This window comes from Solea senegalensis, linkage group LG18 (assembly GCF_019176455.1).
Source record: "Solea senegalensis isolate Sse05_10M linkage group LG18, IFAPA_SoseM_1, whole genome shotgun sequence".
In the NCBI taxonomy this organism is placed as follows: Eukaryota; Metazoa; Chordata; class Actinopteri; order Pleuronectiformes; family Soleidae; genus Solea; species Solea senegalensis.
Window position 1 is genome coordinate 6,322,095 of NC_058041.1, and position 18,311 is coordinate 6,340,405.

General features: G+C 39.5%; 2 protein-coding genes across 6 annotated transcripts; both read left to right on the forward strand.

Annotated features, from left to right (window-relative positions):
- The first annotated feature begins 667 nt into the window (after window positions 1–667).
- rab3gap1 (RAB3 GTPase activating protein subunit 1) lies at window positions 668–12,363 on the forward strand. Of its 5 annotated transcripts, none has more exons than XM_044013782.1 (26): window positions 668–732; window positions 862–917; window positions 1,764–1,842; window positions 1,950–2,082; window positions 2,229–2,307; window positions 2,425–2,544; window positions 2,778–2,943; window positions 3,293–3,392; window positions 3,760–3,841; window positions 4,396–4,464; window positions 4,591–4,664; window positions 4,818–4,910; window positions 5,011–5,183; window positions 5,281–5,388; window positions 5,646–5,818; window positions 5,903–5,957; window positions 6,143–6,511; window positions 7,096–7,233; window positions 7,321–7,548; window positions 7,629–7,725; window positions 8,249–8,352; window positions 8,477–8,518; window positions 8,645–8,760; window positions 8,885–8,987; window positions 9,220–9,243; window positions 11,439–12,363. In XM_044013782.1, the coding sequence occupies exons 1-26, from the start codon at window positions 715–717 to the stop codon at window positions 11,670–11,672; spliced, it is 3,033 nt and encodes a 1,010-aa protein (XP_043869717.1). In that variant the 5' UTR covers window positions 668–714; the 3' UTR covers window positions 11,673–12,363. The 5 variants fall into 5 exon arrangements, with proteins under 5 accessions (XP_043869717.1, XP_043869722.1, XP_043869718.1 ...); XM_044013787.1 differs by lacking the exon at window positions 11,439–12,363 and adding an exon at window positions 9,796–10,463; XM_044013783.1 differs by lacking the exon at window positions 9,220–9,243.
- A 501-nt stretch (window positions 12,364–12,864) lies between these two features.
- Window positions 12,865–18,042, forward strand: galk1 (galactokinase 1). Its single transcript, XM_044013788.1, has 8 exons — window positions 12,865–13,203; window positions 13,967–14,156; window positions 14,615–14,734; window positions 14,857–14,992; window positions 15,099–15,280; window positions 15,876–16,026; window positions 16,115–16,277; window positions 17,443–18,042. Exons 1-8 carry the CDS (start codon window positions 13,039–13,041, stop codon window positions 17,515–17,517), a joined length of 1,182 nt encoding a protein of 393 aa, XP_043869723.1. The 5' UTR covers window positions 12,865–13,038; the 3' UTR covers window positions 17,518–18,042.
- Window positions 18,043–18,311: the final 269 nt, after the last annotated feature.

Here is an 18,311-nt window from a genome sequence, read left to right on the forward strand (position 1 = left end):
TCTATAAGGAATTCTAAAGGACGTACTCTGAATGTACAATATACAGTGAAAAAGAACACAGTGGAATTAAGTTTCACAGAGAGTGGAATTGGGATCAGTGACCAGAGATGGCAGAATTGGTCTCTGCCATCTCTGCCTCAACAAAACAGCAGAATGAAATAAAGACATTTGAATAAAAATTAGAATACAAAGAAATAATACCAGTATTAAAATACCTGCGACACCATGTCACGTCTACCATAATGTTTTATACAATCTTTATACAATCCACTCTTCTAAATTGTGTCATAAAACTGCATATTATTAAGCATAAGTACAAATACAGAAGTTACATAACAAGTCTATGTATTTACAATTAAAACTACTGTATATTGAAGTGTGTGTAAATTAATGTATTTATATTTCATAAATGTATTTACTCAAATGAATAACAGTTGTTAAAAAAGCGAAGTAAAAAGTAGAATAAAAGAGATTAAAAAAATAAACTTGAATTTAGCTCCATTTACTTATTAATTCGATTATTTAATGATTTATTTATATATTTACAAATCTTATAACGTCATGACTTGATTAACAATAACGAGAGTCAAACACGAGAGGGCAGCAACACGTCACGCAGCGTTCATAATACCGGAAACAAAAGAAAAAGAGTGAGCAGCTACAGGAAGTGGACGTACAAGAAATTGACAACAACATCAACAGCGGGACCTCGTCATGGCTGCTGACAGTGACGTGAGTTCGCTTTATGGATGTTTTTCAGGGGCCAAACGGTTCTGTAATGAGTGGCAGTGAAGTGTGAAGTATATCGAATACAAAACAATTAATCTTGGTCAATTTTCAACGTATGTCTTTCTCCTACAGCCCGAGTCTGAGGTGTTTGAGATCACCGACTTCACCACAGCGTCGGAGTGGGAACGGTAGGCGAACTTCATCATCATCACTGCAGAGTCCTGCCACACAAATACATACACGAGGCAACATTTACAATGTCGTACTAACTGTCCTAAACCCAAAGACAACGCTTGAGGTTGTTAAACAAAGAACAGCCGTTGACGTTTGACAAACGATGCGACATGAACACGTCATTGTGAACTTAACCTGAATTCATGGCCTTCATAAAACCATAGGAGACAGCAACACTGGTATTATGACAAGCCTTTCAAAACATTTATTCACCAAGTTTGACCTTTACAGATATATGTGACGTCAGTTTGACTAGTCGTAATCTCGTATGTATTAACTAGTATGAATTGCAGTTGTAGATATCTGTGACGTTATTCTTACTAGTTAAAACTACAGTTTCAGATGTCTGCAATCGGTTTTTACTAGTCAAAATTACGTCACCTTTGCCATTCACGTGTATGGGGTTTGTCATTTTAGATATCTACAGTTAAGTCACAATTCAAGTTTGAGATACCTACGACTTCATTCTGACTACCTGAAACTTAAAGATATCTAAAAACGACAACGTAGATATCTTCAATTGAGTATAATTAAAGATATCTTGAACTTGAGTAGAAGATAGATTGTAGAAGATATCTACAATATCCTCAACAAATTTGTCAAACCCCGTAAACATAAATGGCAAAAGTGATTAAAACGGAAAGCCTGCAACCACAGAAAATGTGGAAGTTTGTATTTGTTTATTTGTATGTAATGTAATTTAAATGGTATAGGGTTTCATGTCAAGTTAATTCCATCTTATTCGTGTAATTAAACCAATCCCTGCTACTGGTGACACCAAGTTTTTTGTCTCCATGAAGGTTTGTGTCAAGAATCGAGGAAGTGCTTAATGACTGGAAGCTGATTGGTAATTCTGCAGGACAGTTGCCCGTAGAAAAGGTATGCTGCTGCTATTAAGCCTTAAATATTCAACAGAGCAACAACATTATGCTACCAGTTGTTGTTTTTTCATCTGCCCTCCATGACCAAACATTGTTTGATTACAGGGTGAATACAACAGATGCTCCTGGGGCGAGAAAGCTCAAGAAATAAATTTTGCTGACTTTAAGTTCTTAATAACTCACTACTTCCTGATACAAGAACAGGAGACCAACGATGAGAAGGACAAGCATGAGGAAGGTATGACCTTGACTTGAGTGCACTGTAACATGTAGTTTACCTAATAGAGTTATCAGCCATGTTTTAGGATTTGCATTTTAGTTTAATATTTCACTGAGAGAGTGCAGAGCTCAGCATTTGACATGGCTCACTTCTTCACTGTGCAGATGCCTTCCCCTTGGCAATGCAGGACCTTCTGTGTATGAACAATGATTTCCCTCCTCGAGCCCACTGTCTGGTCAGATGGTGAGTTCTGTCATCCATTGCCATTTTGTTTTCTGCCATATATCATTAGATTATTATCAGTGCAATAATGTAAAAACAGGATTTTGATGTTTTGACGTCATTCCTCCGTGGTGACAGGTATGGTGTACGAGAATTTGTGGTCATCACCCCTGGAACTAACTGTGAGGCCATTATCAGCGAGTCAAAATGCAATCTGCTCCACAGCTCCATCTCCATTTCTCTGGCCAACAGTGGCTGGTGAGTGACTTTCCTGTGTGACTGATTGTCTTATAGATGTAAACCACTTTAGGTTCTGTTTACCAGGTCTTGATTTGGGCATCACAATAACATAATATGTCATACTGTGTCATGAAGCAGGCTCTGAAAAACTACAGAGATCAAAACTAAAAAGGAGCAGTAGCAAAGAGATACAAAACACTGAATTATTTATTCATAATAATACCTTTTTCTCTGTATCTGTCTGCTTTCAGCCAGGTCCCAGTATTTGTTCAGATCCAGCAGAAGTGGAGGAAGATGTATGCTGGCGAGTGTCAGGGACCAGGTGTGCGCACTGACTTTGAGATGGTCCACCTCCGGAAGGTGCCGAGTCAGTACAACCACCTGTCTGGCCTGCTTGACATCTTCAAGTCTAAGATAGTAAGTGGTATGGTGCAAGACACACCTGACGTGTCTGATATACTGTGTCATACAGCTCTAAGTTGGTGTAATGCTCTTTGATACAGGCATCCACTCATGCAGGGGCAAGTAACAAGACTGATTGCCTATAAAAGCAAATTAAGTTTGTTTTCATGAGTCAACAACATTGATTTAATATTCCAATTAAGGACAAGAATTGGATGAAGTCCATCTCGCAACTTAAATGGAGGATGTCCGTGTGTGTAGTAAATTGTATATATGTGAGGAAAGCAGTGAAGAACAGGGATTGTTGAAAATGAACAAGCAAACACAGTAAACACACACAGTAACCTTATTCTTTTCTTCTCAGGGTTGTAACCTGTCACCTCAACCACCGGTCAACATCGCAATCCGTTTTACCTACATTCTCCAGGATTGGCAGCAGCATTCGTGGCCACAGCAGCCTCCAGGTATCAGTTATTTCAATTATCAATATTTTCAAATATTATTTTCTCTCACAACTCATGGTATCATGGTCATGGTATCATAGTGCAGCACAGTAATACAACATAATGGGTAAAATTGTGAACTCATTCTGACTATTATTGCAGCATCATTCGAAAATAAGAAAAACATTAATACATTAACTTCTAATTAACAAAAAAAAATTTATGTAAGTTATAATCTGTGCCAAATCAAATGTGCAGATCGTCCACTGTGGATGATCGGCCGTAAAACGAATTACTTGCCATGCTTACAAGCAATGTTTTTCAGCTGTTTTTTCATTTGGTCTATGTTTATTTAAATTTTTATTTATTTATTTCTTTTTTGTGGCAGACTTTGACACACTTCTTGGCAGTGAAGTGGGAGGAGTGGAGTTTGGGAAGCTTCCCTTTGGAGCCTGTGAGGAGCCGATCAGGTAAAGACCCATGATTTCAGTGGGATTAGTAAATGTTAGTTATCTTAATAGGCATGTTCATTCATTTAAATCTGAATCTGTTTTTTGTTTCACTAATAACCAACACTTATTATTAACCTGGTGAAGATCACCTGAGGCTCCAGGATTGCAGGGTTTAGAATTAGGGAACGTGTGTTTAACTCATACACTGACATGGTCTTGCAGTTTGAAAAGTGAAGCCGAGGAAGTTGAATGGACATAGCAGTTAGCCACTAGGGGGCGACCTTGCTGGTTACAAAAAGATTACGTTTGAAGGGAAAGTCTGTGTGGACACCATTGTGAGTGACAGCTAGTATTATTTAACTAGTACCAGGTTGCAGTTGACTGTGAATTTACAGTTTCAAAGGCTGACATGGTGCTGGCAAATCTCAAGGCTTCACAACAGGATTTTGTTTTGTAACTGGAAAACAACGTCAATTTTTACAGTATATACGTTTTTTACAGTATAGTAGAATACGGTCTATGATTTAATTGAAGGGTATTTGCATATACAAATCTGTTATTTTCTCTTGTAGTGAACTTCATCTTGCAACCACTTGGCCTCACCTGACAGAGGGCATAGTCGTGGACAACGAAGTCTACAGGTGAGAGTGTGTCATAGATTCTCTGTCTGCACTTAAATTAAATTCCACTGCAAAGCAATGATCTTCTATTATGATGTTCTGAACAAGATTTTAATCTAAGAATGCTTCCTTTGTGTTACCTGTCAGTGACCTTGACCCCGTCCAAGCTCCTCACTGGTCAGTCCGAGTCAGGACGGCAGAAAACCCTCAGTGTTTGCTGGGTAAGATGAATCCCTTGGTGTCTAACAGGCAGTTTGTGTTTTGGTTTGAGATTTGTTTGCTTAAAAGGTATTATGGGGAATATGTATTGCCAAGTGAACTGCATTTAAATCTTATTTATTTATATAAAGTCCTATTTTAATCTCCCATTGCAGGTGACTTACTAACTGAGTTCTTGAAGCTTGGTGGTAGGAAAGAAACAACAGAAGAAGTTCTTGGAAGACGGATGGTTGAAGACGATGGAAAAGGTGAGATCACAATTTCTCACTGTGACGTCAAAAACAAGCACAGCTACATTTAAACCATGGAGCCAACTAAACATTTTGTTTTTTCCCTCTCTCTCTTTAGAAAACAATGACATCAGCTCTGCATTATCAAAGCTAACAGAGCCGACAGCAACGGTGCCAATCTCTAAACTGTCCGTCTCCAATATGGTGCACAGCGCCCGAAAACACATCAGGCGCCACAGGCGCAATGATGAGTCGCCCCTCAACACTGAAGTATTAAATTCTGTCCTTCTGGTAAGGGTTTTTCATGGGGACTTTTTTTTTTTTAAGTGTATCATTTTCACAGAAAACAATCATGAAAATGGTTGACACAATTTCTTTTTTGTCTCAGTATCTCTTTCCTGACGCTGCGGTGGAGAAGTCGTCAGACAACAGCAAGAACAAAGCTGCAAAGACAAACTCTTGTGGGAAAGTGGACCAAGATAAAAACTCTGACTATGTAAGCCTGCTCTTTTAATACAAAGACACTTTCACATTTAAAATAAAAAGTGGTGATTAGATCATGTCACATACTGGTTGCAAAAGTGTAATTCTTATCATATAATCATTATCAAGTATTTAGGATGTGTATGACTTCATTGTGACTTCACAACCCTTATGATATCATGTTTTGTGATTATTCTGATCAATATAAGTGTTATATAACCTCTATTATTTGCATATATAGTGTTGCCTACTTTGCACTTGTGTGTCCAGAACCTTTTCCTCCAGCTGAAGTCAGCGCCCAGTGACAGTCTGACCTTCCGCCTGGCACTGTGTGTTTGTCTGGTGAACTATAATCACGGTGGACTGCGGGCCGTCGCCCACCTCTGGCAGGAGTTTGTGCTAGAGTTGCGTTACCGCTGGGAAAACAACTACCTAATTTATGGGTGAGTCTATTTCCCAGATAAAATCTCTTGACACAGTCATGTTTATTCATATTCAAACTTGACCCTTTGCTTCTCACTCTGCAGCCTGACTGGAGGATCCCCTGACCTTCGCTGTTGTCTTTTACATCAGAAGCTCCAGGTAGTTATTTATGTGAAAATAAATAAATAATTAATTAATAAAATGCTTCTAAAGCACTTCATTCATCATCTACCGCTTTATCCTCTACATGAGGGTTGTGGGGCTGCTGGTGCCAAGGGCTTAAATTGCACAAAGATTTGAGTTTGGTATTCCGTGACTGAAAGATGCCTCATATTTCCGCACAGATGCTGAACTGCTGCATTGAGAGGAGGAGGGCCAGGGATGAAGCTCGCAAGCTGCAAGACGATAACAAAGAGAGAGAGCGCAAAGTGTCAGGCGGCGGCCCGAACAGCAGCCAGAGACCGGAGTCCGCGACCTTAACGGCGACAGCAGCTGGCTCGACGAAGGAGGTGTCCCCGGGAAAGTCCTGGGACTCGTGGAGCGACAGCGAGGAGGAGTTCTTTGAGTGCCTCAGTGATCAGGGGGAGGCCGAAGCTCAGCATAACGACGGCGAAAAGAACGGAAGTAAAAACAAAGCTGAGGGCAGACTGCACCCTTTTAACAGCATGACTCTACTCAACTCGTCAGAACCTCTCTATGTTCCCGTTACACAGGTCAGAGTCACTTTCACTCACACATTTACACACATCAAAATCTTTTAGATTAAATTAAGTATGCATTAAATATTTTTTTATGATCATAGGTGTACAGTATACAATTATTATTATTATTATTATTAGTATTATTCAGTTATGCACCCGTTTCTCATGGTTGTTATATTTGTCAAATTGTCATTTTATTTATTAATATATTGGTTTCATTAATTAATCGCTAATAGTTTCAGCAGAATTTGAGATTTAAGGACTGTGGTTTTTCTCTTGAGCGCTTAAAGAGATTTACAGCAAGAACATTAGATAGATGGAGTTTTGCTTAAGAAGTGCTTAAATATTATTTCAAGATAGACATGCACAGGGAAAATGAGTAGTAAATAAAGTAGTAAATAAAGTAGTAAAACCTTTTTTGCGGTGTCAAATGTGCAACAAAAACGTCAGATGCTCCTTTAATGCTACATTAAACTGAGTAAATGTAGAAAGATGTTGAAAAAGTAGCTCAAGTAGCTCCATCAGCTCCTGATTGTATGTATCACGATTGCAATTGTCAGTGGAGGTTGCTGTAATTTTTATTTTTATTTTTTCAGGAACCTGCTCCGATGACAGAGGATCTGTTGGAAGAGCAGTCAGAGGTTCTGGCCAAACTGGGCACATCAGCTGAAGGTACACACCTGCGTGCACGGATGCAGAGTGCCTGTCTACTCTCTGACATGGAGTCCTTTAAGGTGAGGAATGCCTGTCCACTGTCAATGCAGTCTACTTAGTTTAGGATGTATCTGTATATGTGAAACACTGTCCATGTCTTTTCACAGGCGGCCAACCCGGGCTGTGTTCTGGAGGACTTTGTGCGCTGGTATTCGCCCCGGGATTATGTAGAGGAGGAGGTGGCGGATGAGAAGGGTGACATGGTAGTGAAGGGCAGTCTTAGTCCCAGGATGAAGATCCCAGGCAACATGTGGGTGGAAGCGTGGGACACGGCCAGAGTGATACCTGTACGTCGCCAGAGAAGACTCTTTGATGACACTAAGGAGGCTGAGAAGGTATTTTTTTCAACATCACTGAATTAGATTTTCTCCTGTAAAACAATATCCCTGACTGGATATGGCATTTGTGTTTTTAGGTGCTGCATTATTTGGCGTTGCAGAAGCCTGCAGATCTGACCCGCCATCTCCTGCCGTGCATAATTCATGCTGCTATTCTGAAGTTAAAAGAGGAGGGTAGGTCACTGTTGTTTCGTTGCTTCTCGTCACGAGTGCCTAACATCTCCTTAATTCTCATAAAGTGTCCGGAAAACTGTGCCTTTAAACAGGTCACTGTTTAATGTTGATGTCAAAATCATACCCAATCTCACCCAATTTAAAAAGACTAAACAGTATATTAAAAGCTCTAACTCGTCTAACAATTGAAGTATGTTGCTATATGTGAGAGCAGTGAGCTTGTTAGATGGTAGTGTGGTGTCCATGGATACAGAGAATTCAACCATGTCCTGTTTGCTGGTAGGTATTGTTTTTACAAGGCAATCAGAGATGGCAGACTTCAATGACATAGAACCCCCTCAAATATCTCTCAAAAAGAAATGAGCCATGGCTCCTACACATGTTATTTTTATCTTCACCTTGATTATTTGTTCTGTAACACAGATTATTCTCTTTTACAGAATAGAAAAATGTAGCTTTAATGTTTAGCTTTAATCAACTCAACTTTTCAAAGTTTCTCTCCTGTCTCTTCTCTCTCTAACAGAGTTGGTAGAAGATATTCCGTCGGTCAAGAAAAGCATTCAGCAGGCGATATCTCAAGCCTGTAAGCTGCTTCACCCCTACAACCAAGACAGCAAGAAGTTGGAGGTCAGTGACAGGCGGGGTTGGAAATTTAACCCTGTGTTCATTCATTTATTTTATTTCTTTTTACCTTTTGTTGTTTAAATGTTCTCAAAAACACACCTTGATAAAATGTCACCTTGACCTGTAGAGTTGGTCGCGCATTAACCAGAGGTCCGTGCTTCATCCCCGTGTGAGCAAACTGTTTCCTTAAAACATATGGATATTTATATGGGCTTGTTAGTTTGGTGGCGGTACAGCATGTTTACTTTTAAGTTCAGCTCTTGTTCTGCCCGTGTGACTTTTTTTCTGTCTGCAGGATTTCATCAACCAGCTGATATCCATGGAGATAGCCATCACCCGAGCTCGCTCACTCAAGGCCAAGTTTGCTGTCAATGACGCCGAGAAAGGAGAGGACAGGGAGGAATTGGAGAAGTGAGTCATGCAGTTTTCTGTCGTCCCGGGTCTCTGGCTGTCACCACTTAACTGCCCAGGACCACATGACACATGCTACCAGCTGCTGAAATCATACTGGTTGTTTGATTCTTTTATTTTCTAGGTTTGTGGGCTCACTGTTGGAGGAACCAGAGGTCGTAGTCATAGGAGCAGGTCAGGGCCCGGCTGGCAGCATCATTCACAGGCTGTTTGTCAACGCTCAGAGGGTAAGAAGTCTCACATTCTCACTCCTGCAGTCTGTGATACTGTTCATATCTTGTTTCTTTATCATGAGGGAAATCATATGTGTAAGTGAATGGATAAAGCAGTTCCTCAGACCTTCTTGAAAACAGTTATGTGATTTATTTTTTGTTTTTTCCTTTTCTTTTTTGTTGTTACACTTTCTCCACCCGACCATGTGTTTGTGTATTTTTTCCCCCCCCTGCTGCTTGTGTAAAGCTGACTGACTTCACCAGTGATGAGGTAACAATAACCAAAGAGAACTTCACCTCTCCCCTTAAGTACAAGAAAACCCCCAGTCCCTCTACTGTTCCATCCATGGCATGTGAACAACAAAAATGAAAATGCACATATATGCATTTATTTCAGCATATATGCAACGCTTCTGCAGAGTCTGCACCTCTTTTCAAATTTTCCGGGGTTGATTATAAAAGTCCCCTTTATGATTTATTTCAATAATTTCTTGGAATGGTGTTTGGTGCATGTAATGCTGAAAGGTGTTTTGTTTTTTTCAGCTTTTCTGTTATTTAAACGATTACGTTAAGTGAGATTAAAACCCTATGATACGTACATTATATGACTTTATATTAAAATGAGTTAAAATACAGTTCAGCAGCAATCTCTGCTTAGTTTCTTAGATCGAATAGGAGACAATGATAAAATGATTCAGTATTTAATATATACAAATGAAGTAAGTTATTAAACAACATTTACTTTCTGATGAGTCTTAACAGAAGTGTCTGTGTTTTATCTCCCTTTCCTCCCCTATGTCGCTGATGTGTCCTGTTTTAAAAGGAGACTATTTTTGGTGACATGGAGGTTTGCATAGCAAAATATTACGTGTACATTTAGTCTTGTTGTTGCCGTTTTGCCGATTTAGTGACTAGCTGGTGTTTGATTCCCTGTAGTTCCAGATCAGCAGTCTCGATTCACACTGTTATTAAACAGATAACGTAGCACGTAAAACCAAATTACTGTCTCATCCTATTTTTGTCCTCCATTTTCTGTCTTCCCCTGAGTACAGTACTTCATCAAAAGTCTTGGCTTTACGTGTTTAGTCCACTATAATTAATGTTCCACTTCTTTTTGTCCCTCACCCCTTAAACATGTTCCCCCTTATTTAAGGTGGTATTCAGTGACCTCACTGTTTTTTGTTTTTGTTTTTTGTGTGTGTGTGTGTGAGCTTTTGCGCATGTAAACATATATGGGTTACAGAACACAGAAAATAAATCTATGGTTTATTACACATTGGCCAGGATAATCATGGCCATAGCAGAAAAACTATTTAAAAGTCTTTCTAGCAGGAATAAACCATAGTTTCTACTGAGATTATTCTGTTTAAATGTAAACCCATATCTAGATTCCTGATCAACAGTAAAGTCTCATGTGCATGTGATGAAAGTTATGTTATAACTATGTGGGTCTATGAGTCTATTTTTTATTAAGACTTTATTTTATGAGCATACTTTTTGTCCTACTTTATTCAAGGATGTCAACAAAACAACCAAACAAAAGGAAACAAGACAGAATAGTCGGGAAACACAACATGAGTTGACTACTACTAGCTTCGATCATTTCTATAGAGTTTTGATATTTAGGCGTTGGTCACAAATAAGTTAATGAATGAACACTGAGGAATGTAGAAATACTTTTGGTTTATTGTGAAACTGTAGCAGGAAAGGGTGATATCAGCTGAGTAGGCGGTCCTTCACAGTCCTTCACTGTGGCACAGGACACAATTACATTCACAAACGCCCTCGGATTCAAGCCTGACTGATCCGTTCTTCAATGTGTCTTGGATGTGTTTAGACACCTGTACCAAGAGGTTGTGATTGGATCACTCAGGATGGATTACTGGGTCTTAAGTAGGAGTGCCACTGACAATTGGACATGTTAACATTACCATAGTGTTGGCGTCAGTCTTTTCTTTTACTAGATACAACATGAATAAGCCTTTAAAAAAAAAACATACATTATAAAGTCTTTAAATGTTCAGTGTGTGTAAAGTTGCCTGAATATCCCTTTACCTCACCCTTCCCTTCCAAGTGTGTTGGAGAACCTACGTAGTTTTCGATTAACATTAATACTCAAAAGATGTTTAGTTTGTCCATTGTGAGTGATTTTACACTGAAGAAAATTTAAGTATAATTATTTTATCTTATATTTCTGCCAAATGAAAATGCTTCACTTGTACCTTTTATTAGTATAATAAAAGTAGTATAGACCATAGCACAAACAGAAAATAAACCTGTGCACAGGCAGGATATTTAATTTCAATGTCTCCACATTGTGGATATAAACAACCACACGTTTTCTTTTGGTTTTAACTGGTGCATCATACTTTTTGAACAACATGCACATTACACACAGACCTCACCCCCCTATGTTTCCCATTTTTCAAATTGTTGATTAGTAACTTCCCTTTCTCTCCACCTCAGGCTGCCCTACTATCACCACTGGACGAAGACTTAGGCAGTGACAGGAAATCGACAGGAGGAAGCAACAAAGTGCCTGACTTCCCGTCTCCGGCAGGCCGGGAGATTCTTTTGCGAACGTGCGTCCCTCGGCCGGCGCCGTACTCCAAACCTCTGCCACAGCGTCTCTTCTGTGTACTGATGAAGGAGGAGTTCAGGCTAGCGGGGGCTTTCTCTTTGGACACCTCCTTCTTCTAATATCACACGTTTACACAGTATTTAATCTTACAAACCACGTTCCATTTGCTAAATAAAAGTTGCACCAGAAGCAGAGGATCATGTAGGGGCTACGCGGTCACAGATTCATAGGCTTATTTTCTGTATAGGAAAACACTTTCACTGCTCTGAATCTTGAGCTCAACAGAATTGATGTCAACTTGTGGCTGCAGAGGGCGCTGCTGCTCAACCAGAGGTACATAGTGCCACTTTAAAATGATTCTCAATTGTAGTTAATGAAAATGTTTTTGTGGTTTCCTTTATGTAAGATTTAAAATATATTATTGACAACATGTAAAGTAATACCATAAAATCAGGTCGATGTGTTCAAGTCCGTAATATTTTAATTCATTGATTCAACTCAACTGAAACAGTTGCTGATCCCTAAAAACAAGAGAGCGTTTGCATAAATAATTATTGTTAATATATAAGTTAAAGATGCTCAAAAATGAAATTGTGTAACTCGTATGTACTTAATCGCAGCAGCGGCCAGCCTCATTACTCAACAGTTTGCATTCATTTCACTTCATTTCTGTGAAATTTACTTACTTTTGTCATGTTAAAAAATTGTATGAGTACTGATGTGACAAGTGATCTGTAATGGGTGCGCGGCAAATGTCAAATGTGGGTCCAAAATGTATGTAATGTAATAAATGCTGTTATCCTGTCTCAATCTGTGCTTCTGTCTTGGTCATATACATGGCAGCCTGTGGCCAAGGGGAAAGGGAACTTGACTTGTAACCGGAGGGTCGCCGGTTCAAATCCCCACCCGGCCAAAAAGGGCTGGGGTACCCCTGAGCAAGGTACCCAACCCCCAATGCTCCCCGGGCGCCACTCAGTGTGGCAGCCCACTGCTCCTAATTCTAGGATGGGTCAAAATGCAGAAGAATACTTTCCCTAAGGGGATTAATAAAAACTAACTTTAAACTTTACATCTAAAAACATCTAAAATCACTGCTGCTCTACTGTTAATACAATAAAATGAAATGTTCAGATTATGAAATAAGGGAAAGAGGAAAACGCTTATAATGAAAAATATCATTGACTAAAATAAATAAACTAAGGAAATAGAGCAGTTTTTCAAAGTTTTTGTAATAACTGGAATGAGAAACTGTTGTGAATACTCCAATCCAGGAGAGGGCGGTAGTGCAGTGTTACTAAATCTTTGCCAACCACTATTAAACAAAAAGAAGTCAACAACCAGGAAGAAAACTTGTAAAACTTGTTCACAACCGAAAACTTACACGTCAACTGATGTTTTTTCTCCATTTTGGTAATTTTTTGCACGTATGTCTCAGTCTCTCGGTTGTCAGTAGTATAATTCATCGTTTAAGTGATCTTTAGCTCAATGGCCAGTTCTTTTCCAAGCGTTTCGGAGCTGGTGGCAGGTGCTCGGCATCAGTATGGAAAGGTGTTCGGGGAGGAAGCGCCTCTGGTGGCGGTGTGTGCTCCGGGAAGAGTCAACCTGATCGGGGAGCACACCGACTACAACCAGGGATTTGTTCTGCCGATGGTAAAACCTTTATACCCACTTATATTCACTTATGTGAGAGTGGTTGTGTTAAACCTGAAAAGTGCAATTCAGCTAGAATCTTATTCTTGTTGTTGACAAGACACTCCATTAAAAATATTTAAATACCCACTAAAGTTAGTTTTAGGTTGGTAGTAACTGATTCCATGTCATGTCACCCACTGAATCCTGTTTAAAATCACAGTTGAGCTTGGGCGGTAAATCAGTATTGCCTTTGCTGCAGAGACATCTAAAAGGAAAGGATTAGAATTGATAGGTCAGACAAGGTTATTGGCATCCCATACAAAATACTGTATGTAGAAGCAGGAGAAGAATATATTGTGTCATTGGGAGTCTGTGTGTCATCTGACATGCAGTCATATGACACAGTGTGAGTGAATGTCAAATGTTCAATGCAAAACTGACTTCACTGCAGTACCACATTCTCCACTTCCTATATTACCAGAGATCGTACTGACAGGCTGCCTGGAATGTAAACTTGGACACCATCACCTGGATCTAGAACATCAAGTCTGTTTACTTCATAAAATCTATTTGCTTTCCTATATAAACTATCTGAATGAACAATGAATCAAATTTAGTCTGAAAGACCCCCAGCAGCATAAGTCTACATGTTGTACTTGTGGAATAACATGATTTTCTGAGTTTAACAGATGAACAGAGCCTGCAGGTATGCACACAGTTTTCTTGTTCGATATGTATAAATATCACTCAACTGCACTTGTTTGTTTGTTTTGTTGCAAAGGCACTGCCTCTGGTTACTGTGGTGGTTGGCAGTAAAACCTCTGAACAGGATGTGACAGTGGTAACGGCGACCAAGGATGTTGATGAGCCTGTTAGAGTGGACTTCAGCCTGCCCAGTGATGGATCACCGCTGAGTCCAGGGTCACCTAGTTGGGCAAACTATGTGAAGGGTGTTATCCATCATTACAGGGGTAAACAAAAGAACAATGGCTGCATCCACAACTCTAAAAATCCACCCTAATTATTATTTTTACTTAAAAAACGTAAAACAATTATGGCCAAAGGTATTAAAACTGTAGTGTAGAGCTCTTAAATATAAACAAATGTCAGTTGCATTCAAAACATTGTCAAATGAGTTGACACGATGCTAATTAAGCCTGTCTGCCCCACACGATTCCCTCTGTGTTTCTCAGTATAGCAGTGTTTGGATCTCATGTTGCCTGGCAACAGGAAGTGATTTTATTTACATCACAAGATAGAAAGAGCAGCAACATTGCACGAGTAAAGTGAGGCGGATTTGTTTGCTTGAAAAACCCAGTTCAGCAGTTTGAAGGGATAATTGCTCTCTTGGTCATATCTGATAGTATTGTTTTTTGCAAAACATGACATTGATGTAATGTGTATTATCGCTGTGTTTTGTTTGCCTCAGCACCTCCTGTCCCAGGTTTCAGGGCAGTAATAGCCAGCAGTGTCCCTCTGGGAGGAGGCCTGTCCAGCTCTGCCTCTCTGGAGGTGGCTGTCTACACATTCCTGCAGCAACTCAAGCCAGGTCAAAGTCACAGACTACAATCACTCTGACAGTCAGTTACTGAGGAATCTGTGTTGCAGTATATTAAAGGTTGTGGATCTACAGGTACAGTATATGAGCATTTATTTGCCCTGTTTCCATAGATGATGGAGAAAAGGTGGCCAAAGCACTGAGCTGTCAGCAGGCAGAACACACTCATGCTGGTGTGCCATGTGGCATCATGGATCAGTTTGTGTCCGTCCTTGGGAAGGAGGGGCATGCTCTGCTCATCGATTGCAGGTAGTGTAAACATCCAGTGAGAGTAGATGACTCCAAATGTTCTCCACATTGTCTTGTTACACCATAAAAGCAGTAGCAGAAACTCTACATATTTACATTAACGTAGGTCACTGGAAGCCACCTCCATCCCCCTGACAGACCCAGAGCTGGTCATTCTCATCACTAACTCAAATGTGAAGCACTCTCTGACTGGAAGTGAGTATCCCACAAGACGCAGACAGTGTGAGGGGGCTGCGTCAATCCTGGGAAAGGCCAGTCTCAGAGACGCCACCATGAAGGACTTGGAGGGTGTGAAGTATTTTTTGTTGATTACTTTTTCATTCTGTAGCTCTGCCCATATAATATATTAGCAGTCAACTATTTTGATAGTTGATTAATCAACTATCAAGTTTGAGTGTGTGTTTGTTTTTGTTTTAACAAAGAAATCATTTGAACTTCATTTAAAATAATTTTAGTTTGAGAATAAAACAAGACATTTAAGAACATCCATCATCATTTCAAGGTTTGGGAAACACTGATCAACATTTTTCAACATTTTCTGACATTTTATGGACTAAATAACTAATCAATTACTCGAGAAATATTTGACAGATTAAGATAAGATTAAACTGCCTCTTAACCTGGTTGTGCATTTTAATCTTGTATTTGAATCACATCATATTTCATCTTGTATTAGTTTATTATTTATTGCATTACAAATAATGCGCTTCATAAATGTGAATATGTCAGTAAACTGGATAGCTTTGGTTAATTTCTTTTACCATTTTTTGACATTTTATGGACCAAACATGTATGATGTATGATAATGAAAATAAAGTAGATCAGAGTGAGAGCAGTTTCACTGACAACACTATATGTTTTTGTTCCTTCCCTCCAATTCCAGAGGCAAGAGACAAAATGGATGATGTTACTTATCAAAGAGCTCGTCATGTGATAGAGGAGATCGAACGCACCGTTCAAGCTGCTGAGAGCCTCAAAAAAGGAGCCTACAGAGAGTTTGGCAGGCTCATGGTTGAGAGCCACAACTCTCTCAGGTAGAGTCCAAGCAGCTGTGTCTCTTCCGAGTCAGAGTGTTGGGAGACATTTGAGGAGGTGTTCTGTGACTTGATGTGTCTGTGTCAGGGATCTGTATGAGGTGAGCTGCAAGGAGCTGGACGAGCTGGTATCTGCAGCCATGGAGGTGGAGGGGGTATTTGGCAGCCGGATGACAGGCGGAGGATTTGGTGGGTGCACTGTGACCTTGTTGCAGGCCGGTGCCATTGACAAGACTATACTTCACATAAAGGTGAACACACTCATCTCATGCATGCTCACTGTTACTGTTTACAAAAGACTTGGTTTCAGTGGAGAGACTTTCCTGGTTAATTTCTGATCAGATTTTTACTTTAACATTGAGGATTTTAGCAGAGGTCGAGCGTGCATCTGGATGTGGAACAACCGGTTCTTTATTTGTTTTCACTTCGGAGAATGTCAGCATTGTCAGCATAATTCTACCCAGGTCCTTTTTCTCCATTTTAACTTCCACCATGTGCTTAAAAAAAACCTATGAGCTTCGTTCATGCTCCATTCAAGCCTTTTGTATGTACATGTAACATTCTCCTAGTCCTGCTTTATGAGCACTTCTCCTACAGAACAACAACTCAGGGTCTCAAGAGCCCCCATACATGCACCTCGAGGGCTGAAACTGGAATAACTGCTGAGGCCTAAACTCCCACAGGACCACTATGACAAACAGTGCAAGCAGGCAGTAACTGCTGGTAACATAACCCCCAGAGTAGGATTAGATAATAAGAAAAGATGCACGTGAAATAACTGCCAGTGTTTTTTTCAAAAGTCAAGCTCAGGTTTTGCTGAAAATAAGCATAGGAATTTTATTAATGTGGTCCGTCTTGTTACGAACTGCTGAGAAACGGCATCAAACTGAGAGGGTAGTCACACTATACGTAATTACATCACAATGTCAAATGTCAATGTTTTTGTGCTCTTAGTTTGTCAGAGTCGCTTGTTGTTGTCGCCAGTTAAAATGACTATTGCCTTGTGCCATGGCTGTGTTTGTTTGGCTTTTGAATGCTAGGTATTTAGTGCGTAGTTTTAGTGTTAAAGTTGCAGTAGCAAAGGAAGAAAAGGTAAAATAAGAAGAAGAAAATTCACATGTGTCTTGGCAGCAGAGGAAAGGTGTCTAGTTGTGCAAACAAGTCCAGTCTTTTCCTCCTGCACTCTGAACTTCCTTCCTCAGACTGTGACAGATGTGGTTATGGCATGAATTGTTCTGAAACTAATAAAAAGGGAGTGTCTAATTAAAATGTGTTATTCACGTGTACATGTCACATCAGTGTGTTTTCATGTTTGACTGTCAGATTTACTCATTTGATTCAGACTCTGTTGGCGTAAAGCCTCAGGGGTTTCCCATGCTCATTGTCTGCATGTGTTTGTTTTTTCTTTCTTAATAGGAGCGATACAATGGAACCCCGACATTCTATGTCACAACTCCTTCAGAGGGAGCTCGGGCTCTCAGTCTGCCCTGACTTACTTCAACACATCAACCATTTACCACTTGATGTTTTTTTGTTTACAATCATCTGCTAATAACATTCTAATCAGTTATGCAGAGTTAGAACTGTACTAAATCTGGGGAAGTGCCTTTACACTTAAACAAATCTCCCTTGTAACTCTATGTTCCATTTCAATGATGAAATACTTTTGCCTCTAGATACCTTGTAGCAACAGTTTTTAAATGTAAACACAAACACTTGATAGATTATATACTTCTATTTAACTAATATGAAGTGAAGGGTTAACTCGATGCCAGGTAGCTTAAATGAAACCTTCCGTGGGAGAGTCATCAGTGTGTCACGGCTTAAAAGATTTGCCAACGTTTATTTTACTGAGACTGTGGTCTGTTTTCAGATTAAGTTTTACCCACAGTGTCAAACTTTACACATCTTAATTTTCCATGGTTATGTATGGCTGTTTGACGTGTTCAAACTCAAATAATCATGGTGTACTGTATGTGTTTTTGCATTGGTGTAAATAAATGAGATTGCAAATGATATGAGTAATATCTTTTAGGTGTGTGGATTCATTTGAGCCCCCCCAAAAAATCACCACAATTATATTTATTTATTTATTGTTATTATTAGTATTATATTTATCACATTTTTAAAAATGTTAAGATTAAATCTTGCAAGGCAGTACAGTTGTACACCCAGTGTTTCCAGATAAATTGTTACTAACTTCATTATAACTGTTTATATTGTTATAACTATTAGTAGCATTAGGAGTAAAAGTAGTAATGTGTCTATACTACATTATGGGCATA

Bases quoted from the DNA above. Each gene is read 5' to 3' on its own strand.
- rab3gap1 (XM_044013782.1), top strand. The intron at 2,308-2,424 runs GTGAGTTCTGTC...CCGTGGTGACAG, and splicing joins GCCCACTGTCTGGTCAGATG to GTATGGTGTACGAGAATTTG. The intron at 8,761-8,884 runs GTGAGTCATGCA...TTTATTTTCTAG, and splicing joins GACAGGGAGGAATTGGAGAA to GTTTGTGGGCTCACTGTTGG.
- galk1 (XM_044013788.1), top strand. From the start codon at position 13,039: ATGGCCAGTTCTTTTCCAAGCGTTTCGGAGCTGGTGGCAGGTGCTCGG. The intron at 15,281-15,875 runs GTGTGAAGTATT...CTCCAATTCCAG, and splicing joins CACCATGAAGGACTTGGAGG to AGGCAAGAGACAAAATGGAT. The intron at 16,278-17,442 runs GTGAACACACTC...CTTTCTTAATAG, and splicing joins AGACTATACTTCACATAAAG to GAGCGATACAATGGAACCCC.